At 34.4% G+C, this 23,193-nt stretch overlaps 1 protein-coding gene across 1 annotated transcript; it reads right to left on the bottom strand.

Moving 5' to 3' along the window:
* Window positions 1–2,934: 2,934 nt before the first annotated feature.
* On the bottom strand, window positions 2,935–22,652 carry LOC126734011 (carboxypeptidase N subunit 2-like). The gene is made up of 2 exons (XM_050437521.1): window positions 21,426–22,652; window positions 2,935–3,276 (listed from the first exon to the last, which is right to left on the bottom strand). Exons 1-2 carry the CDS (start codon window positions 22,559–22,561, stop codon window positions 3,021–3,023), a joined length of 1,392 nt encoding a protein of 463 aa, XP_050293478.1. The 5' UTR covers window positions 22,562–22,652; the 3' UTR covers window positions 2,935–3,020.
* Between the last annotated feature and the right edge of the window lie 541 nt (window positions 22,653–23,193).

Here is a 23,193-nt window from a genome sequence, read left to right as displayed (position 1 = left end):
ACTGTCCCGAACATTTGGAGCGCCAGAAATAGCTTTTATTGAAGAACAAGGAATTCAAATTAAATTAGATCCTCCTGAATATCTTGAGAACAAAGACGATTCATCACAAAATTATTTTAGCAAATAAGTGTTGTTTATAACATTTTTATAAATTATATAAGATTACTTACTTTCTTACTGTCAGTTATAAAAGTCATCAAAAGAATAAAGTTTGATTTTGAATCATGTTTTTTATTTAAATCTTTTAAAATGAATTAATTTTATAATTTAAAACTAAAATCTCACGTCAGTGTTGAACGCAATTTTTTTTTTGAAAATTTAACCAGAATATATTTTATTCAGCTCGATCATTATGATTAATTTATATAAATATCATTATATAAATTAATTTACTTTTAATGGATATATTTTTCAAAATCACATTTTAAAAAGAATTAATGAAATTTCAATTATACTAATATTATCCGGTCATTTTTTAAGAACAACACATACAGGGGCGGATCCAGGGTAAAGTTTTAAGGGGGGGACTCAAGAAATAAAATGCGTTTATTGGCAATAATGTGTCATTGGAAAACAATGTTTTAATTTATGCATATTAACAGCAATATTATACATTAAAATTGAAGCGATGTCTGCCCATTTTAGAAGATCTTTCCATCACTTCTTCTGAAGTTGCCTCAATATTATAATGGATATTTAGAAGAGCCAATCCATTTAATCTTTTTTGCAGCATTGTAGTTCTAAGCCAAGTTTTGATTCGACGCAAAGAAGAAAAAGACCTTTCAGCGCTTGACAACTGTTACTTGAAGTAGTACTGCCATGAGAAAATAGTATAGGTATAAAAAAGGTTCAGCTTTCAACAATTTTTTGTACCTATTGCAAGAACTTTTGGGGGGAAGGGGAATTCTTTTACAGTTCCCCTTCCTCCCTGTGGATATATAGGCCCTGAACCCATATATAGTATTATTATATTAGTTTATAATCCGTCTTAGATATTAGGACATACGTGTATACAGGGTGTTTCGGAAGGAAAGGGAAATATTTTGAGAACATGTTCAGAAAGTCAAAATAAGATAAATTAACCCATATGTCTTAATCCGATTCTCAACCGTTTCTGAAATAATCGGTTCTGAAGTTTGTTCTGTAAGATTTTTTATTTTAAAAGCAACACAAACAAAAACTAGTAAAAAAACAAAATTCCGCTTAGTTAAAATGTTTTCAAAAATACCCCCACCAACTTCAAGACAAGCTGCAGCACGTTTAATTGCTTGGGAATTGTTTTTAATAATATTTGAAGCATTCAAAATTTGATTGTGGAGTCCTTCTACGATTTCTACTGGTGTTTCGTACACTAGAGCTTTCATCCACCCCCAGAGGCAATAATCCAGTGGATTTAAGCCTGGTGACCTCGGTGGCCAAACTTGAGGTCGTCTTCTGCCAATCCAATGATTGTTTAAGAAATTACGCACACCGCGACTAAAATGAGGCGGGGCTTCATCGTTTTGAAAATACATTCGGTGTCGAACAATTGGCGGAACATCATCCAACATGTGGATTAAATGGTCTTCCAAAAAGCGTAAATATCTTTCTCCAGTAAGACCCTCATCTAATACAAAAGGGCCAAACAACTGGTCCAGCATTCCACACCACACGTGAACACTGAATCGATGTTGAAAGTTACGTTCAAACGTGGCATGAGAATTTTCATCTGACCACCGATGTTTATTGTGTCGGTCATTAATTCCATTGCGGGTAAAATGAGGTTCATCGCTAAATAAAATGTATTTATGAAGGCCTCGATTTTGTTGGTCCATTCGCAAAATTGAACCTTTTAACCATAATCACCCTCTTGAAGATGTTGAACCGGTTGAATATGGAAAGGCTTAAAACCGTTTTTCCTAAGTGTCTTCCAAACGTCCCCATGTGATGCTAATCGAAGTTCTTTTGTAATCCGCCTCGTACTAACACCTGGGTTCTCTTCAGGCATATCCAGAACATTTTCTTCATTTTCCACATTTAGTCCCGCTTATCGTTCAGAATTAATTCTTACGCTTGGAAACATTCCTGTTTCCTGAGCATTTGCAAAAACTGTCTGAAACACTTTTCGATTAGGAATTCTTCGATTTGGAAAACGGCGTCGGTATTCATCAACAGAACGTAATGCGCTACCATTATAGAAACCATACACGAATATCATGTCAGCATACACCCTATGGGTGAATGTGTGATGGCATTACGTAATGGAAACTTTGCCCTTTTTAAATTGAAACACTCATAATCAATTAAACTGACAACCATGCTTGTCAAAACTACCAGTCAATTAAAATAGGTATAAACAAACAATGGTGAAATACTTGCAACGTGAGTTAGAATTTTTAGAAATACAGAGAAAGTAATTATTCCAAAAATTTACAAAAAAAACTTTAGAGACGATTATTTCAGAAACGGTTAAGAATCGGATTAAAACATATGGGATAATTTATCTTATTTTGACCTTCTGAATATATTTCCCTTTTCTCCCGAAACACCCTGAATAAGATAATAATAATAGAATAAGATACGGTTAGGAATAGGGATACAAAAATAGTAGATTCTAATTCAATTTAATAAATGTGAGTTTGAAATTACGCTAAATTTCTTATCTCTTTAAAGGCAGTAGTTGTTTGGTGAGACAAACAGAGAGCCCATCTATGTGCGCCTTAGCCTGTCTCATGCCAGGTGCTTCTGTCCACCTCCGTAAGGTCTTCCTATCAAGCATCTTCTTCATTTTAGCGGAAACTACACATTTCGCTATGCCGATTGTAGTTTCAAGGCCTATTAACAGTTTTGCAGATAAAGTATTATAATGTCTGTCAATTAAGTTAAATTTTTAATATGAAAAAAAAATAATAAGAAGGCAACTCATTTTCAAAATTAATAAATCCATAACACCTGTTACTAAATACATAATATAATGATAAATATATAAAAAAATACTTAACACATAAATAAGCTGTCATAATTGTTACAATAATTTTTTTTTAGACGCTAGAGTCTTGCGGAGCAGGACTGTAAGGTGAATTGGGGCCCAAACCAATGCGTTCTGGACTAATCCAGCTTTTGGGATATCTTATGAGGTAGAATATCAAACCTATAAGAAAAATGACCGTAGTCATCAAAATTACAATAGTGATGCGATGCGACATTTTGCCATATATTTCTGGAAAACAGTCCGGCACGTCCAAATGCGTAATTTTTAACAAGCTTTTTCGTCTTAGATGTTGAGGCGTTGCACACCTAAAATAAAATATACAAAACTTTACTTCATCATGCTTGTTACGAAATATGTTTGTAAATATAAGATGTTAATGATGGTTCATGCCAAATAAAATTCGATGCACGTCATGCGTGATGTAACTTACATTTAAAAAGTCACCCGCTGGTAATAGATCGAATATTGCTCAGAATTACTTTATTCGTGTTGTCTATTATTTAAGTAGATACTGCTTAAGTTTGAAACTTGTAAACTTTTCAATTCAGTTATTTGTACAAAAAATATAAACAAGTGTAGGGCTTTAAAAATGAAAACTGATCAATACTAAAAATTTCAATACGTTAGAAGATTTAGAAGTTAGAAGACTAGAAGATTACTTACGAGAGATTTCTAAATTGTGTAAAACATGTCTATTTTTTTATATTTAAATTAATGTAACACAGTTGTTTATAGTAAACAAATTGAAACTAGTAGATAAATAGAAAAATCATTACTTTGAGTGACACTTTCTTTAATTTATTTATTTATTTAAGCACGACAAATCCCATTAGCTGTTACAAAAATTACAAGTTTGATTTACATTTAAATAATATTCTAAAAAAGCAAATAACAAAAAATAAATTGATATACTAATGAGAAAACAAAAAAATAGAAATCCTACTAGAGGTAACCTGGTGCATAAGCCCGACAAATACTATCCAATTAAATCATTAACAATAAAACATAAATAATCTTAATTATTACGAACAAGGTAATCCCTTAGCTAATTTAATGATAAATTAAATAAATCAATATCAAGATTATACATCTGGGTCAAATTCCTATCAATTGGATTATTTACAAGGTTCTATGAAAGGGAATATAGAATATTGCCTGGTGTCTTAGCCGTTGGTACGGTACATTAAAACCAATTGAATTTAAGAGAATGGGAACGTCCAACATGCCAAACCATTAAAAAGTTTAAACATAAACAGTATGCCTTAAATCTCTCTGCGAGCACTAAGTGAAGGCAACTTTAACCGTTATTCCATCACACTGTAATCGCGGTTTTCCATTCTAATGTCCTCCCTAAAAGTACATACTCTAAGAAATTTATGTTGAACACGTTCTAAGGAAACTGTGTGATTTTGAAAATATGGTGAACACACAACTGAGCAGCACTTACCAACGCACAGTAGACCAATCTGGTAGCCTTCACTGAAAAATACTGGCAATTTCTTAGAACAAAATCAAGCATCTTTGAGCCTCTTATAGATATGGAATTGATTGCTCAACGAAGGTCAACTTGCTATAGTTTAGATGAAGTTACTTCGACAAGCATAAAAACTAAAAACGTTTAGCACGCGGCGTTTTCTTTATAAGGCATTGGCGTGCATATAACTTTTGTTTCTCTGGTTGAATATATACAGGGTGTTCATTTGAAAACTTCCCACCATGGATTTATTGAAACCACTGTTTAAAAAAAAAAACGCCGAAATACTTCAAAAGGTTTGTCAAGGGGGACAACTTTCTAACCTGAAATTACTTCACCATCTTTCACCCTCTGCCCCCCAGGATCATCCCCTTAAAAATTTTAAATGGCAAGGGCTACCGAGTAATAGCTTGTTTAAAAGGTCTTTCAAAGTTTTTAATTTTGACGTTTGATTTTTTTAAATCGGTCGATTCGTTTTCGAAAAAAATAGAAAAATCTTTGTTTATCTTAATTTGTTCAAATAGAAAACAAAAACATGAAAATATCAGTTTTTATTTCAATAAGTGTTCAAAAGGTTACTCGTTAGGGTTTGCCAAATCTAAAATTCGTTTATAATTTAAAACGGAAACTACCAACATAAACGGCAATTCCGAAGATTAGACGTGGAAGAAACTAAATAACAACCTGATTTTTTTTCGAATTCTTTTCATCAACACAGATATCCTAGACGAACACACTAGCCGAAAGAGTGAAAATTATTCTAATTTATGGTGCCCGAAATCAATGTGCTCGGCAAACTGCGGTCACGTTTAACGCCAGACATCCGGAGAAGATAACTTCGCATAGGTATGTTTTGGACCTTGTTACTAAGTTTACTGAAACTGGATCTGTTGCAAATAAAAAACGTGATCATCGGCGAATTTTGGATGAAGCCGCTCAAGTTGAAGTTTTGGGTCATTTTGGAATAAATCCTAATACTTCATTACGCAAAATTGTTGCTGCCACTGGTATTTCATTAGGCTCTGTTCACACAGTTACCAAAATTCATAAATTTCATGCCGGCCCCGGCAGCGCGGTGGGTATATACCTGCCTAGCAGTCGTGTGGCCCTGGGTTCGAGTCCCAGACTTGGCATGGTCGTTTGTGATGTCCGATTTAGTTTAAGTACTAAAAAAATTATATATAGAGGTTTTTCGTGACTAAATGTGCTCAGCACAAGGTCAATAAATGAATTAAAAAAAAAAAAAAAAATTTCATCCATTAAAAATGAAAATATTGCAAGAGTTAACCGAAGACAATTTCGATAGGCGAGCTGAGTTTTGTGAAAAAATTACTGAAGCAAATAATGATATTACTATTCATGTAAAGAATATCTGCTTCAGCGATGAATGCACCTTTTATCTAAATGGATTTGTTAATAAGCATAACTGTAAATATTGGAGCAATGAAAATCCTCATGCATTTGTAGAAGGGCATACCTAGTACCCTTAAAAAATTAATGTATTGGCAGGCATTTTAGAAAATAGAGTGATTGGGTCATTATTTATTAACGGAAATTTTAATGGAGACATTTATTTGGATATGTTGGAAATACCATCAATCCGCTTATCACTGAATCCATTGAAAATCAAATCGATGATAATGGAAATCCTATACTTGATGAGGCTGAAATATATTTCCAGCAAGACGGCGCTCCTCCTCACTATGTTCTTCCCGTTCGGCAATGGCTAGACGACGAATTTCCAGATAAATGGATAGGGCGAAGGGGGCCTATAGAATGGCCTCCTGATATAAAGCCGTTAGATTTTTTTCTATGGGGTCATTTGAAATCTAATATGTTTACTCCCCAACCTGAAAGTTTGGATGAACTTCGTCAACGCATCATCGACAGCTGCCATGATATCCCACAACATGTTTTTGAAAATGTTTGTCAGAAATTTGAACATCGCCTATATCATTGTTAGGCCAAAAAGAAGCAACATTTTAAACACTTATTGATGTAAAAACTGATATTTTCATGTTTTTGTTTTCTATCTGAACAAATCGACCGATATAAAAAATCAAACGTCAAAATAAAAGACTTCGAAAGACCTTTTAAACAAGCTATTACTCGATACCCCTTGCCATTTAAAATTTTTAAGGGGAGGACCCTGAGGGGCAGAGAGTGAAAGGCGGTGACGTAATTTTAGGTTAGAAAGTTGTCCCCCTTGACAAATTTTTTGACGTATTTCGGCGTTTTTGTTTTAAACAGTGGTTTTCGATAAATCCGTGATGGGAAGTTTTCAAATGAATACCCTGTATATATATAGTAAATATGTTATTTTACAACCAACAAAAACATTTATCAAGTCACGCAAAAGTCATGGTTAGAATTAATGACACATATTTTTCTCACAGTTTTTTTTTAATTATTACAAAAATTGTCAAAAAAATGAAATACCTAATAAAATACAGTACTGTAATTTTTTTTTATTAAGCAGATTTATCTTTTAACAACGTATATTGTATTTAAAAATTGTAATTCAGGTTTAAAATATATTCAGGTCGAAAATGACACATGTTAAGAAATTGATACTCTCTTAAAATTTGATCAGACGTGCGAAAAATACTGATTGAGTAACCATTTATACATAGTTGAAAGATTTAGTTATTTCTGTTCTTAACTTTGAAACCTGAGCCACAGCCCGATGTTCTTAAGAAAGAATTAATTATAGTTTGTAAGTGAATATATTGATTTGCCTTTTATTTTGTCTACCTTTCCAGTTAAATTTTCTTTTCTAACACCAAACTACATCTTTGGCAGTTTGTAATTTGTCTGGTTCAAATTTACTGGCGCTAACGAATCCACACACTGGCCAGTCGGTGCACTATTGCACACTTATCATTACTGTTGGAAAGGAAGAGTTCAACTGTGTGTTTCTTTTAGATATAAAAACCCTTTAACTAAAATAAAAGTGTTGCAACCGTTTCCATCGACGCAGTTTTGAAGGCGTTCGTGGAAATTAGCCTCGACTTTTTGTAGCAACTCTCTATTGATTTCACTAATTTCCTGGCAGATTACATCTTTCAATTCATCTAATTTACGCGATTATTTTCATAAACTTGAGGTCTCGAAGAGGTCATAAAACGTCACCAAATCTTGAAATTAAATGGTTGGCAAACAAAGGACGAAAAACAGCTATGGATGCCCTTGCGGTATGTGCTGTGGCTCTATCTTGCTAAAACCACAAATGGTCACGGTCAATAAGTCTTTCGTCAATTGTCAATTCGGATAAAGATGTTTACCATATTAACGTAACGTTTAGACGTTACTGAAACGGTAACCCCATTTTCTTCAAAAAAATAGGAACCTATCAAGCCGAATTTGAATTCAATTGAAATGCTTTGAGTCAAGGCACCGAATGTAATCTGATGCACTCTTCTCTAATGGCCAATCGCTACCTGTCCTACGAACGTTCGCTCTTTGTGCCGCACCCTGCATAATATCTAGTAAAAAATGACGTTTATAAATAATAGAACGCAATACAAGTTAATATTTTACTTATATTCGTTTATTTGAAGAAAACTGTAAAATAACAATAATGAAACGTATAAAATAATTGCATTTCCTATTTCTGAGCGTGCGACTCTGTTTCATATTCCCGGCCCGTCCACAATTCAATCCCAGCAGCATCGAGAGAATCTCGCATCTTCGTCTGTTTCACGTTATCCGCGCCGAACTTGTCTATCTTTATCTGACAAATATTGATTGTTGAACGGGCCGGGGTGCCGTGGAAAGACTCGAATCGACCGTAAATATATACGGGGATCGATCAGTAAATATCGTAATATATTTTGCAGTTTATTTTAGAAAGCAAATTTTAGACTATTTTCAAAACAATAAGTAATATCAATCATTATTTATAAATAAAATAACGAGTAGAGGCGAAAAGTGACCGCCTTGAGGAACAACTGAATTGACGTATATGATATCAGATCCAATTTTAACATGCTGCAGATGACCAAACAATAAACTAGAAAACCATAACACCAGCTGCCACTGAAAAACCCAGACCCACCAACTTTCCCAATAGGATACGAAGATTAACCCGATCGAACGCTTTGAGAAAGTCAGTATATATATCCAGAGTCCACCTGTACTTGACCTTTTATGCTCTTCAGAATGTCCGACTGGTAGGCAATCAAATTCGTAAGAGTAAATTTGTTTTAACAAAAGCCATGTTGTCTCAGATATTAAAGTTTTGCATAACCAGCAAAGCTGTTGGGCAACTAAAGAATCAAACAGCTTATGAATGGCTGACTGGATACAGACCTTGCGATAATGTTCAATATTATCTTTAGCTCCGCTCTTGAAAATGGGAACTACATAACTAACCTTCCAGGCATCAGGAAACACTGAAACCTCCAACGACCTATTAAAGAGAATATACAACAGCAAGGTAATTGTGCAAACGCATTGCTTAAAAAAAAGATAAGAAGACCATCGGGGCCTAGAGAAAGCTTTGCGGAAAGCTTAACTATCTGCTCATCTGAAAATTTGTTAAAATCATATTTATTTTTGTATATTAATATTTATTATGCATATCTGCGATCTTGCGTATACACCTAATGAGCTCCTTTTTTTGCAAAGTCAACTTTCTCAATTCTGAAGAGAACCGCTTAGGAAATAAAGATGTTCTGTACCTCTTCAAATGAACATAATAGGCCACACATGTGGCAATAATTTCATAAAATATATTGGCAACTAGATCCAAATCATTTACATTAAAAGATCCATACCAGTCAATAGAAGCCGAAGCCAGGAAGCTTTTAACTTCCCTATAGTTGGCACTTCTAAAATTATAGTAATACTCATAGTATGTTAAGTTATTTACCCTTGTTTCTCCAGCACAAGATACAGCACACTCATTGCCAAAATAATGAACGCTACTATAAAATAGTGGATCGGTGGCTACAATAATGGGTACATCCGAGAGATTAGAGAATGCCAAATCTAAGAATAAAGTTCTACTATTGGGTATTTCATTTCATTAAGTTGAAAAACCTTAATACAACTAAACGACTGAGCTACTTGAAGAGCCGGATCACCCATAGGACAATTGGACATTGACTCAACTGTTAGACCAAATTCATCATTCGACCACAGAGCATTGGGCAAATTATAGCCGCCAAACAAAATTTTCCATGGAATGCTGCTGATAGATCTGTTCAACAGATACGCAGTGCCATTCCATACACTTTCCTGGATGACTGCGGGGGTAAATATACACCTTCAATAATAACCCTGGTATTGTTTATTTGACAAAAAACAAAAAGTTATTCTATGCGAGATTTTGATACATGAATGCGTTGAGAAACATCTATCAAATATTAACACACCACCACCTCCGTGATTTATCAACAGCTTCCTGCTAGTTGATAAATCACGGACTCTACTAAATGTCGATTTACATCTGCAATGAGAGAAAAGGAACCTGAGTATAACCGAATATTATTATATCTTCATTGGGTCCGTTTTAAAACATCAATTAAACTATAACTAAATCTTCAAACTTGAAATGACTATTTTTAAATTTAACGCGACGTTCTTAGTTTTTCTCCTGAAAACCGAGTTTCCTCCTGAGACTCCTGAGCCCTGACAGTACAGGTCTCTAGATGGGAATTTTGACGGACTGAAGATTCTTTGGTTTTGCCCGATTTACGTTGCATCAAGAAATTTTCTTTTTATTCAGTGTTGTTTACATAGAATTTTCGCTTCTGTGCAATGTATTTTGTGGCCGTTGGACCAAGCGTATTCTACAATTCTTGCTCTGGAAACTTCCCCTGTTCGGGTCTACTTTTGATGCACCTTTTTCCTAACTTCCGAGGGTCGTTTTGTCTCGCCAATGTATGACGCCTGCATTCACATAGTATATAATATATACAGTTCTTGGTGTCCAAGCTTTCTGGTTTGATTTTTGACACTAAACCTGGTATAGTTGTATTCGACGTAAAGACAGTTTTCACGTTGAACTTCCTAGCGATTCTCCTGATTTTCTCTGAAGTTCCCCTGACGTAGGAGATCGTTAAGAAACTTAAGGATTCCTCTCGCTCTTGTGGTTATCTTTTTTTTTTTTATTGTTGTTTTGATCAACTTTAGTGGGTACCCATTATGGAAAACTCGAAGACGATAAGCTGCGGCAAATCTAACCAAAGTCGGATTTGACATTCGATGAATTCATGGCTCATCAGTCCAATGGCCGAAAGGGTCAGTGTGACCTGTGAGGTGCAGCAAGACCAGATTTACTGTTCCAGCTGAGTATACTCTGGCACATTAGTAGAAATACTTTCTTGGTTACCAAAGAGGCGTCATATCAGAAACCAACGTATAAGGACGTTTGGGACGCTTTATGGTCCCTTTAGGTGAAGTTGTTTGCCGAGGGTCTAAGAAACCTAGCAATTCTGATTAGCCTGGACTGGAGTGGTCTAGTAGTAGATTAGAAGTGATCTTCAGGTCTGCAGGCGTGCAAGTTCTGGTGTGCTGTTATACTCCCTAACGCCGTTCTCTGAAGAAAACCGAAAAAAGACTGTTATTTTTACAAGAAGTCCAGGAACCTTTTACCGATATCGACATCAACCATATTTGGAATATTTTCGGGAAGAAATGAGCTTAGGGAGGACGTCTAATACTACCTATTCTCCGGCATTCGGGAAAGATACAAGTGAGCACACCGCACGACGCACAGTGCATCGAGTAAATGGACTAAAGGGACAAAAATCGCATCTCCCATACTAATAATCGGAACTAAATGAAACAAAAAACAGAAAGTAGCTAATCATCAAAGCTAACACCACCCTTAAAAAATTTGGAGAGGGAGACATATACCAGTGAAAATGAATTTTCAAAAGGCACCTAATAAAAATTATTTATTGTAAAAAAAATATTTAAAAAAATTTTAACTACATATTTATATTTATCTATATATGTATATTTAGATTTAAGTAGAAAATTGATAAAAAGAATAAATAATTTTTTGATTTTTGTCCACAGCTCGATGCTCCGTGCGACGTCTTTGAAGGCGCGTGGAAGGTCAGCGAATCTTCCGGAATCATGGTCAGCTGAGTATATAAGCGCGTCGCCGTTGTGAGGCCAGTTTAGTGCAGTGCAGCTCAGAATATTGGCGCGATATTTTAAAGCGGACATAAATAGTGGTAAATAAATACGGTGAAAATAAATGTTAGCTTTAGTATAGCGGGAACCCTCCCGCTCTCGATGATGATGTCATCCGTAAATCGGCAATCCATCGAAGCCAAGCTTATGTTTAGGTTGCATTTAATTTAATTTTTGATTTGGTTAGATTTTGCGAAGTCAGTAGTCGTCGCGCTCTTAACTTCATAAAATCGTGTAAAAAAAGCAGATTGAGGCAATTTGTTGTGTTTTATTTAAAATAGAAGAAATAATTAACTTAAAATCTAACATCAGAAGTGGGATACTCTCCATAACCTCGACGTGCTTGGAGAAAGACCTGCCAAAATCTGCGATTTTTGTGATAGTGTGAGTACTGTGAGTTAAAAAAAAAATGGCTGATGAAAGTTCTGTGATTCGGTAAATGCTAATGGCGGACAAGAAGTAAATCATAGTTTTGTGTTATCAGATGAATTGCCAACTAACCAAGAAAGTTCAATTAATGAGAAAATGATGATTAATAAAATGCAGCTGTGGGAAATACAACAAAAAAATAGTCAAATTTTGCAAGAGCAAATGATTTTGAGCAAATTTTGTCAACCATGGCCAACGCCCAAGCATCGAGGGGCAGATCGGAGTAGCGCCATCTGCGTCGGTCGTGGCAAGTTCTGGTTCTGATGTACTAAATGCTGCGTCAGCCCATATTCGGTTGAGCCACGAACTTATAAATATACCTGGACTGCCAATTCAATAAAAAGTAAATGACCACTACTAGGGGGCCGCCATTTTGCGTGATTGTGTCTTTTCGATGTTGGTCAGTCTGACAAATTTTAGCTGTGCCAACTGTAGGGAAACAAAACAATTAAAGTTTTTGAGAGGTTATGTTTACAAAAATACAAAATAGAAAGTTACATATAGGTAAGAATTTAAGATAGTTGCGTTAGATCTCTGATTTTTCTGGTACTTCTTTAAGAATTTCGTTAAAATTTATGAAAGAAAGTAATCCTCACCTAAAATGAGACAAAGTTTCAATCAACTCGGAATAGATGCATGCACTTTAAAATATTTGTTTTATCATTCTGATAATCTTGAATCTTATAAATCCTAATACCATAAAAAAAAAACATGATATTCATTTAAATTTTTGCTTGTATTTACTTAACAAATTCAGTTAAAAACACCTATTTCCTTTCTATTTTTTACCATAGAGAAATGAATATTTAATATACTTTTAATTACTCTATGATTTTTACTATTACGAGTTTTACTTTCCTTCCATGTACAGTGTTTCCGCATTAATAGGTACAACCATCTATAAGAATCAAAATATAGATGATTTTATGAGGGTTTGTAATTATAAAGGGTTTATATAGTAAAAATATATTATTCTGTCAACAACTCAATATTATTCTATTATAAACAACACAGACGGACAATTCATAATAATTCGGTTTTGAGAAACTGAACCAAATACCTTTAAATAAAGATGGTGATACATTATTCACGTATTAAATAAGGAGAAAGATACATCGCCTGTTCCAGACGATATACCCAAGCGTCGTTTACAAATCGCCAAAAACTAGGCAATCCGCTATACTCACACGTCAAACGTCAGCGTCATCAACTTTATTACCGTTATTTAATATATTTTTTGTTGGCAACACTAAAAATTTTCAGACCAACATCAACAGGACACAACCACTATAAAAATGGCGGCCACCATGCAGTGGTCATTTTTGATCCCGATGACACACCATTTACAATGACAGAATGGATGAATGACATCACAAGAATTCAACAAGAAGTTGGACTGATCAGATACCGTAGTTGTTTTAAAAGCAGCAGATACTTTGCGTGGACGAGCTGCGCGATTTTATAAACATTGGAAACCTATTGTCCGTGATTGGGCTTAATTTTGGCGCGATTTTGACCTTGCGATACGACATACAAGACACTGATGTAGAAAACCGTATCAGTTTGCAGTCTCCCACATGTGAAGCAGACTGACTAAAATTGTTGGCTGCTTGTGATGCTCGTTGTAATAATGAAGTATACTCGCGAGAATTAACACAGAAGCGAAGTTATAATTCTCGTGATGGTCATCACACAACTTTTAAAGGAAAATGTCGAAAATGTCATCATTATGGTCACAAGCAAATAGACTATAAAGATATGATTGAAACAACATTTCAGCTAAATGAGTCTGCGCAAAAAAATTCCCGCCCAGAGATAAGTATATCAACACCCAATCAGAAAACTTTTACCTTAATAAAAAAATGTACACACTGTCAACAACTGGGACATACTGAAGATGTTTGCTACAGTAAACATGGAATGCCAAAAAAGCTAACTCAAGTGACCCGTTTTACCCGATCACTTCCCCTAGCAACATTAACAAACAAAGAAAGTATATCTGAAATATCATGTTTAGTGGATACAGGTGCTGATGTGTCTCTATTACATGCAAGTGTTGTTAAAAACTTAAATTTAAAGATTCAACCGGATTTTAAATGTTTGACAGGAATAGGAAGCAGTGTTACAAAACCTATCCGTAGCTGTAGTGCCTTAATGTTCACACCAACTATGACTCTAGAAGTAGAGCTTTTGGTTGTTCCAGATGGATCCATTCCGGGTGGCGACATTGATGTACTTATAGGTCTGGATGTGCTGAAACGACCAGGTAACGAGATGGTATATGACCCATTGGCCATCACACGTGTGTTTGCTTCATTGGTTTATGGTGAACAAGATTTAGATCTGTAGATTTAGATTAAGATTTAGATCTTTAGGAGTGGACGAGCGGGTAAGTGCTACCATAAAATTAATTTTTAAAAGTGCTCAAGAACAAACACCGCCTGCAGTAATAACAACAAAATTAAAAATAATGTTACGTGATATTCAACCTGTTGCCAGTAAATCGCGACACTTATCAGACGGTGAAAGAATTCTAGTTAAACAAATTATAAACAAATAATTACAAGACGGAATTATTCGACCAAGTGAATAAGCCCAATTGTGCTTGTCAAGAAAAGAAAAGGAGACACTAGGCTGTGTGTCGATTTTCGGGCTGTATTGGTATTACGTAATAGTTATCCTATTCCCCGTATTCAAGATCAGATTTGCAGTCTTGCAGACGCTGTTTATTTTTGTACACTTGACATGAAATCGGGTTTTCATCAGGTGGAAATTGAAGAAGGTAGTAAACATATAACGACATTTATTACGCCTGATGGTTTATTCAAATATAATAGGATGCCTTTTGGTTTTGTGAATTCGCCGTCGTGTTATCAAAGTGCAATAGACAAAGCGCTTGGGCTGCTTAAGGCTAATATTGCTTTTGTTTATATTGACGATGTTTTGTGTCCTGCAAAACAAAATTGAATAAGGTCTGAAAAATTTAATACAAGTTGTAAACGCTCTATCAAAGGCTGGATTTGTGTTTAAACTTAGCAAAATGTCTGTGGAATTCTTAAACGTCTGTGGAATATTTGGGTATCATCATTGAAGGTGGCAAGGTCAAACGAAGTGCCAGAAAATGTTAGTTAGTTAGAAAATGCCAGTTGTTGCCTTAGCACAAACTGTGGCCCCCCAAGATGTAAAAGGCGTACGGCAGTTCTTAGGACTAGCTGGATATTTTCGCCGCTTAAAGAACTTTGCGACTTTAACTGCACCGATATCAAAGTTGCTAAGGAAAGGAGAAGTATTTGCGTGGACAGGTGAGTGCGAGGCAATTCGTATGGATTTAATAAAGCGGTTAACCGAATATCCGATTTTGAAAATATTTAATCCTTGCTTGCCAACTGAGCTTCATACAGATGCAAGTGGGTTAGGATTGGGGACAGTGTTAATGCAAAGAGGCTCAGATAACCTTATTTATCCAGTGGCTTATTACAGGAGACGCACCACCGAGTCTGAGTCTCATTACCACTCATACGATTTAGAAACCCTGGCAATTGTCGACGCAACACAATATTTTCGTGCCTATTTGTATAGAATTAAATTCAAGATTAATATATATATAATAAACACAGACTGTAATTCCGTACGTGCCACAGCTCTAAAAAAAGAATTACTCCCTCGAGTTGCAAGGTGGTGGATTAAGCTACAAGATTTTGACTTCGAAATTGAATATAGGAAAGGGTATAAAATGGCACATGTTCACTATCTTAGCAGAAATTTTCCAGAAAAGAGAATTTTGTTCTCACGTATTAATACAAAAAGTAATGATAAACGCTAGAAGACTTTACGTGATTAGCAAAGCGAAGATCCATTTTGTCAGAGTGTCCTAAATCAAACTTGTGATGACCCAGATTTTAGTAGCGAAAATAGTATTGTGTATTAAGAGCCAAAATGATGGGTTCTAAGATGTTTTGTGCCAATTCATGCGCGTCTTGACTTGATTTTACATAAATACCATGATGAGTCATCACATAATGGGCCTGACAAAATGCTGCTAAAAATGAAAGAAGATCTGGCATGGCGCTACATGGGAAAAGCAGTACGAAAATATAGTAAACATTATCGTGCCTATGCTTTAGGAAAGTCACATCTGCAGTGTTTACAGAAATTGGGGCTCCTAAGCGCATTATAGCTGACCGTGCAACCGCCTTTCAGTCAAAAACGTTTAAAAATTTTCTACATGATCATTCAGTAGAATTACATTTAATTGCCACTGATGTACCACGCGGTAATGGATAAGTGGAACGTGTAATGCGTACCCTATTTAATGGTATGAGAACAGGATGAAAAAGAATTGGACAAAAATTTTACCCGATTTAGAAGATGATATGAACGTCACTGTTAATAAATCAACTGGTTATGCACCCTGGGTATTAATGTTTGGTAAAAATCGCCGTTTACAAGCTACTGCTAACTACTACTAACTACCCAGCTGTACCGATATTCTATATCAAAATGAGGTCACTGATGACGAGGAGACGGTGCGAACGAATGTAAATAAACGTCTAGAGAAAGTAACTGAGGAAGCAAAAAGTTCTTGTAATGAAAAGAGATTAAAAGCAGTACCATATGTGGTTGGGGATAAAGTGGTAACTGAAAATAGTCAAGTGGCTTACGGTGGAAAATTAAAACCAAAATTTAAAGGTCCCTATGAGGGACCTTTGTTTGCCGAATGAGAGATGCACTTTGGCATGAAGGTGGTAGAGGCAAAACAACAGTGGCAGCACATGAGCAGCTACGTATGTGGCCTGGCTTGTAAAGACAAATAAATAGTACCTTAAAGGTGTTTGTATAATTGAATACAGGTCCCTAATTTGAATTTAGGCAAGTTTATTAAAGCGCAAAAAAAAACATCATTATGATTTTAAGTTCCCTAAATTTTATTTTAGACACGACACCTATATTAAATATAGGCTACATTGATTATACGATCGCAAATAAAATACGAAAAAAAAAGGATCCTCAATTTTCGAAGTAGGAAGGGTCCCTAACTTACGTCTGGGCTAAGTTTAAATACTAGCTTAGTAAATGCGTATATGTAGATATCCAAATCGTTATAGACAGGTTCCCTATAATGTTAAATTTGGGCTAAGTTCAAAACTGTTACTACCTTAGTAAATGTGCATATAGATCCCCAAAATTGTTATAGGCAAGTTCCCTATAAAAGTTGAATTTGGGCTGAGTTTGCAAACCTTAATAATCCAATAATTGAGTTCCCTAAATGTGATGGATTTAGGCAATTTCCCTAAATAATTAAATTTAGGCATCAGAATTTAAAAAAAATATATATAGATTCCTAGACAATAGCTTAGGCAAGCACATTAAGAGATGAGTGTGCATATTTTGAGATCTTGTTGTAACTATTTAGATAGCAGTTTTCTTAGTGTAAGTTAATAAGATGTGAAAAATGAAACGATGTCACAAGTCAATGTCAGGAAGACAATGTCAGGAAGGCCGTGTTAGCTTTAGTATAAGGGTTCCCGCTCTCGATGATGATGTCATCCGTAAATCACTGTCTCCGCAATCCATCGAAGCCAAGATTATGTTTAGATTGCATTTAGTTTAATTTTGGATTTGGTTAGATTTTGCGAAGTCAGTAGTCGTCGCGCTCTTGACTTGATAAAATCGTGTAATAAAAGCAATTTGAGGCAATTTGTTGTGTTTTATTTAACCCTTAACTACTGTGGTGCGGTCTCTAAAATTTGCCCCCTCTCAAGTTATAACGCCTTGGGCGTCCTTGTACCTTTAAATTAGTACAATTCAAGAAAGCAGTGCGAGTACGTCGTGTTTTATGTCTCTATTTTTTTAGTTACGCCGAGTTAAATTTTTTTTGCGGTCATAGTGACCGCAGTACAGTAACGGTGAAATATTTTATTCTTTGCTTGTAACGAATATTCAAATTTATTATGGCTAATGATGCGCCAGGTCCGTCAAAAAAAATTCGGTTTTGCGATACTGATTTTGAGTCTACAGGTTTAAGGTGGTTAGAGGAAATCGAAAATGAAATGTTGACTGCAATTGAGAGTGATGAAGATAGTGCCAGTGAAAGTATTTATGAACCAAGTGAACATGACACTGATACAGAACAGGAAGGGGAAGAAGAGGAGTTTGCCAATACCGACGAGCAGGAAGATTCTGAGGATTATGAGGAACCGGTAAACCAAGCTTCCAAAAAATCAAGAAATTTCTATGGCAAAAACCGATTCAAATGGTCATCTGAGAGCTTTACATCGCGAAGCCGAACTCCAAAGCACAATATTGTGCTTCGTTTACCAACTCTACGAGGATCCGCTAGTCTGTTAGGGCATGAAGCACAACCTTTTGCAGTTTGGAACTTGCTGATCACGGATGATATGTTAAAAACTATTTTGCATTGGACTAATGAGAAAATAAAGAAACAAAGGGCCAATCTAAAAAATTCATCAAGATCAGAGCATCAAGATTTGGACATTGTTGAGTTAAAAGCTTTTATCGGCCTGTTATTTTACAGCGCAATTTTTGTGTCAAATCATGAAAATATATCCAGAATATTTGCAACCGATGGCACTGGACGAGAAATATTTCGATGTGTGATGAGTAAGCAGAGGTTTGCATTTCTATTAGCGTGCTTACGCTTTGACAATTCTTTTGACCGAAATATCAGGAAACAAGAAAATCCACTTGCTGCAATATCTGAACTTTTTGATCAGTTTATCAAAAATTGTCAGACTCTATATTCTTTGGGAGTAAACTGCTGCATTGATGAGATGTTGGTCTCTTTTCGAGGAAGGTGCAGGTTTAAAATGTATATGCCCAAAAAGCCATGCAAATATGGAATCAAGATCGTATGTATGACAGATGCACGTACACACTATTTTTTTAATGGGTATATATATACTGGAAAAGACTGATGGATTTGGTTTGGAAGAACATTTAAAAAAATTTAATAAACCAACGCAGTCTGTATTGAGATTAGTACAACCAATAGCTGGATCAAATCGAAATATTACCGCCGATAACTGGTTTACTTCTTTAGAACTTGTCGAGCAATTAAAGAATCGGAAACTTACGTATGTCGGAGCTGTTAAAAAAAATAAAAAAGAGATTCCCCCAGATTTTTTACCTAAAAAAGACAGAAAAGTTGGTAAGGATGGAACTTTATTTGGTTTTACTAAAGACGTAACCTTAGTTTCATATGTTCCACAAAAAAATAGAGCAGTGATTCTCGTATCATCCATGCACCATTCGATATCATTTGACGATGGACGGAAAAGCCAGAAATTGTAACCTACTATAACTCTACGAAGGGCGGGGTAGATGCCATAGAAGAAAAATGTAAGCGGAGTAAATGCCTATATTCTTCGTCAGAGTTATAAGAACAATAAAGTAATGGAAAAAACCGACTTTATTAAAATTCTTGCTGATGAGCTAGTCAGGCCGCATTTAGAAAGAAGAGCCAATAATCCAAGAATTGCTCGAGATCTACGGTCTACAATAAAAAGAATTCTAAATATTCCTGAAGAACGTCTGGAACAGGTGGAAATGGAAAAATTGGAAAAAAGGAAAACAAAAAAGTGTTACACTTGTCCTTCAAAACTAAAAAGAAAAACTTTTCATTTGTGCTACATGTGTACAAAACCCATTTGTGTTGAGTGTTCGACAAAGCTTTGCATAAACTGCAGGCATAATTTGTAACTTTTTTAACATGTGCAATTTTTTTTAGATAATGTTGTTTATGTAATGTTAAGTTTTTTTTTGTAACTCCATACCTTTATCTTTAAGAAAAAATAAGCCATATTATTTTATTACTTTTTGTTTAATGTTTATTTTAAAAAAAACTGTAAAATTTAAAAAAAAAGCCTTATGAAATAAAAACATTTAAAAAAATATATATATTTACTGGTTTTGTTTGTTTACCTTCGATTTTCATTAAAAACCTTTTAATATTTATTATAAATAATAAAACAATATGAAAAACACAAAAATATATTTTTTGGCGGTAATTATATTTGCGGTCACCATGACCGCACTACATGCGTAACGCTATTAAATCGACACTACAGTAGTTAAGGGTTAAAATAGAAGAATTAGTTAACTTAAAATCTAACATAAATATTTCTAGTAGCCGTAAGTGATGGTGTCTAATATTGTAAGTGTGTGGATAAATCAGTTGACTATATTAATTTATATGTAATAAAGACATTTAGATTGTGTATTAAAAAATTTTCCAAAAGTACAAAAAGCGTTAGAAGTGCATTAATTTATATCATTCAAAAAAAAAAAAACTTGCATGTTACCTTAAAAGATGTTCTAGCCTAAAATATTATTAAATATGTCGAAACGAACTTTGTTGATGATCCTGGGTCGGCTAAAGTAATAACAAGAAGAGGTGTAAAACATATAAATAGACTCCTCAATAACCAGCACAACTGTGATATTTTTTATTCCCGCTGACTAAACATATCGCCTCCACATATCGTACACAAGGCACGGTTAGACAGAGGAGGGAATTGAAGGAGCAAGATACAACAGAAGCTTGAGTGGATGGTTTGACTCAGATTTATTCGAAGACTGGTTTATGACAATTTCTATGTTTTATTTCAGAAAACTTAAAAGCCACATGGGGATTAACTATGGAAAATGGAAACTAAAGCACTGGAGGGTTTCCAAAACGGAGTTTCTAAGGCTACTTAAACAGACTGTTGAAAAGATTAGTTTAAGGTCTAAAGAAAATTCTATTGCTGATTTTAAGGTGTGGGGAATTTTTCCTCTCAATCCTAACAAAATTTTGAATAAAATTCTATAAAACCACCTATAGATTGATGAAAATGATAAAAATAATTTAATATGTTGTTTTAGTGACCCAGTTAAATTGTGTTGGCTTTTAAGGGTTAAGCTGGATGTGGAGTCAATTAAAATTTTAATTTACATAACACCTTTAAACTTCAAAAGTAATATGATAAAAATAATTATCGTGCCTGGAGTGAAACGATTATAAGCCACCTAGAAAAATTAAAAACTACCCCCAATTAGTCAACAAATAGAGGAAAAAAGAAGGTTTTTAAAGTGAGTTTTAAGGCACTTCTAATAGGTGATTCTTTATATTCCAAAGCGAAGTGAAAAGGGTTCTCATACTTGGTCCAGTATGAGAATAATCCAGATTTTACATTACTTTTTTATATTTTTCAATTACATACTTTTATAGAAAACTTAAAAAAATCTTATTTTATTTAATTTACTTAACCCTGTTTTATGATATTTAATAAATATCTATTTAATAAGAATCTATTTATGTTTAGGATTGATATATTTTAGTAATATTTAGAAGCATGTATGAACGTGAGATGTAATATATAAATGATAAAATAAAAGGCTTACCTTATTTCTTCGCCTTTAAAAAATTCAGCACCGAACTCTTGCATCCAAAGTAAGTCACAGGAACAATCCCATGGATTATGCCTCAAATCAATATGCTGCATCTTCCTAAACATGTGAGCATAACTGAAGTTTAATGCACTAAGGCCATTTCGCGCCAAGTTTAATGTTTTTGGATGAATATCCATAGTTTTTGAAGCCAGTCCAAAAGCGAGTTCAGTAAATTCATTTAGGTTGGGGCAGTCTGTTAATACTAAAGTTTCCAAACTCTGTAAATTGTAAAAGGCGTAATGGTGTACCGAAACCAAACTAGGCATTCTGCTTAATCTCAGTGTTTTTAGGGAATGATAATTTAAATACTTTGCTGATATGTAACTCAAATTATTGCCAGAAAAATCCAAATATTCCATGGAATATGGTAAACTAGGTATTGTATTAAATGCATTGTCTTGAAGTTCAATGTGCTTCAGTATTTTAAACGTCCCAAAATAGTCTGGATGTAGTTCCGTTAATCCCATATTATTAAGATTAAGTTGCGATAAATTGGAAGAAATGCCCAATACTTCAGATAAAACAGCTTTGGAGCTCAAAAAAGATCCTAGAGGGTTATAGCTTAAACTAAGCCTTTTCAAGTTAATTAAGCTCTCAAAGATCTTACTTGGTAATTCTTTAAATTTATTATAGCTTAAGTCTAAATAACTGAGGTCTTTCAATTTAAAAAAAATATGTGCATTAGTTATTGCTGTTAAATTATTATTACTAAGATCCAAGTACCTCAGTTTTGAAAAACCCTCAAAAAAGTCATCGTTGATATCACAAATTTCATTGTAAGAGAGAACGAGCTTCTGTAAAGTGCCACTTAAGGATGCATTGGAATATTCCAGAACGCTTATGCCGTTCATTGATAAATCAAGTGAAGTTATATCTTCTGGTAATTGAGAAAAACTGGGAAACTGAGTAAGGCCCAACCCATTACAATTAGCTTGCGATGTTGGAAGGTGTGTCACCTCATTGGTAAACTTTTTACACAAACATTTTTTATCATAAATGTCATTAGAGCACAAACTGTCATTCGAAGTCCCAGCAACTATGACACTAAGGCACAACACAGAAAAAATAAGAAATTTTAAATTAATCATACTTTTTTTAACATGTACAAAACTTTATCTTGCACTTACAATTTACTTTAGTTATGACTGTGACTCAAGTGTGTTTATCCGTAAGCGTTTCTCACATTTTAGAATTATCAGTTAAAAATAAATGATAAGGTGATCGCATAAATATAGGTGATTTATTAATTTTATAGGTTTATCTCGTATTTGATTATCAATTAAAATTTCGTGCTACTATTATTAATATTGATAGCAAACATAGCGAGTTTCCGTGGATAATACACTCCGCAAATGCGATAAAATTTATTTATTTTCAAATATATGAAGTAGTGGGTGAATATTTGGAGAATAAAGGCGTATAATAGTTGTGATGAATAAATATCTTTTCTAGAACAAATAAAAGAGAGTGAACCTCATTTTTGGCATGATCGAAGTAGTTAAAGTTATTGGCTGTAATACAGTTACTATAATATTTTTTTATTATCCTAGTAAAATTTTCTTACATGTAAAAAGCAATCTTACTATAGATTATTTTAATACGAATATAGAATACTTAATACGAGAAGTTGCATACATAAGGAGCAGAAAAGAGTGAGCTTATTAATATAACAATGTGTACTTAGTAAATAAGGAACTGTATTTAAGACTGGTATATATTT

Source organism: Anthonomus grandis, chromosome 3 (genome assembly GCF_022605725.1).
Source record: "Anthonomus grandis grandis chromosome 3, icAntGran1.3, whole genome shotgun sequence".
Lineage (NCBI taxonomy): Eukaryota > Metazoa > Arthropoda > Insecta > Coleoptera > Curculionidae > Anthonomus > Anthonomus grandis.
This window is presented reverse-complemented; position numbering and strand designations above follow the sequence as displayed.

What these genes read in the sequence shown, in the direction of transcription:
- LOC126734011 (XM_050437521.1), bottom strand. Translation starts at nt 22,561, where the DNA reads ATGATTAATTTAAAATTTCTTATTTTTTCTGTGTTGTGCCTTAGTGTC. An exon ending in TTTAAAGGCGAAGAAATAAG is followed by an intron (nt 3,277 to 21,425) that starts GTAAGCCTTTTA and finishes ATTTTATTTTAG; the next exon opens with GTGTGCAACGCCTCAACATC.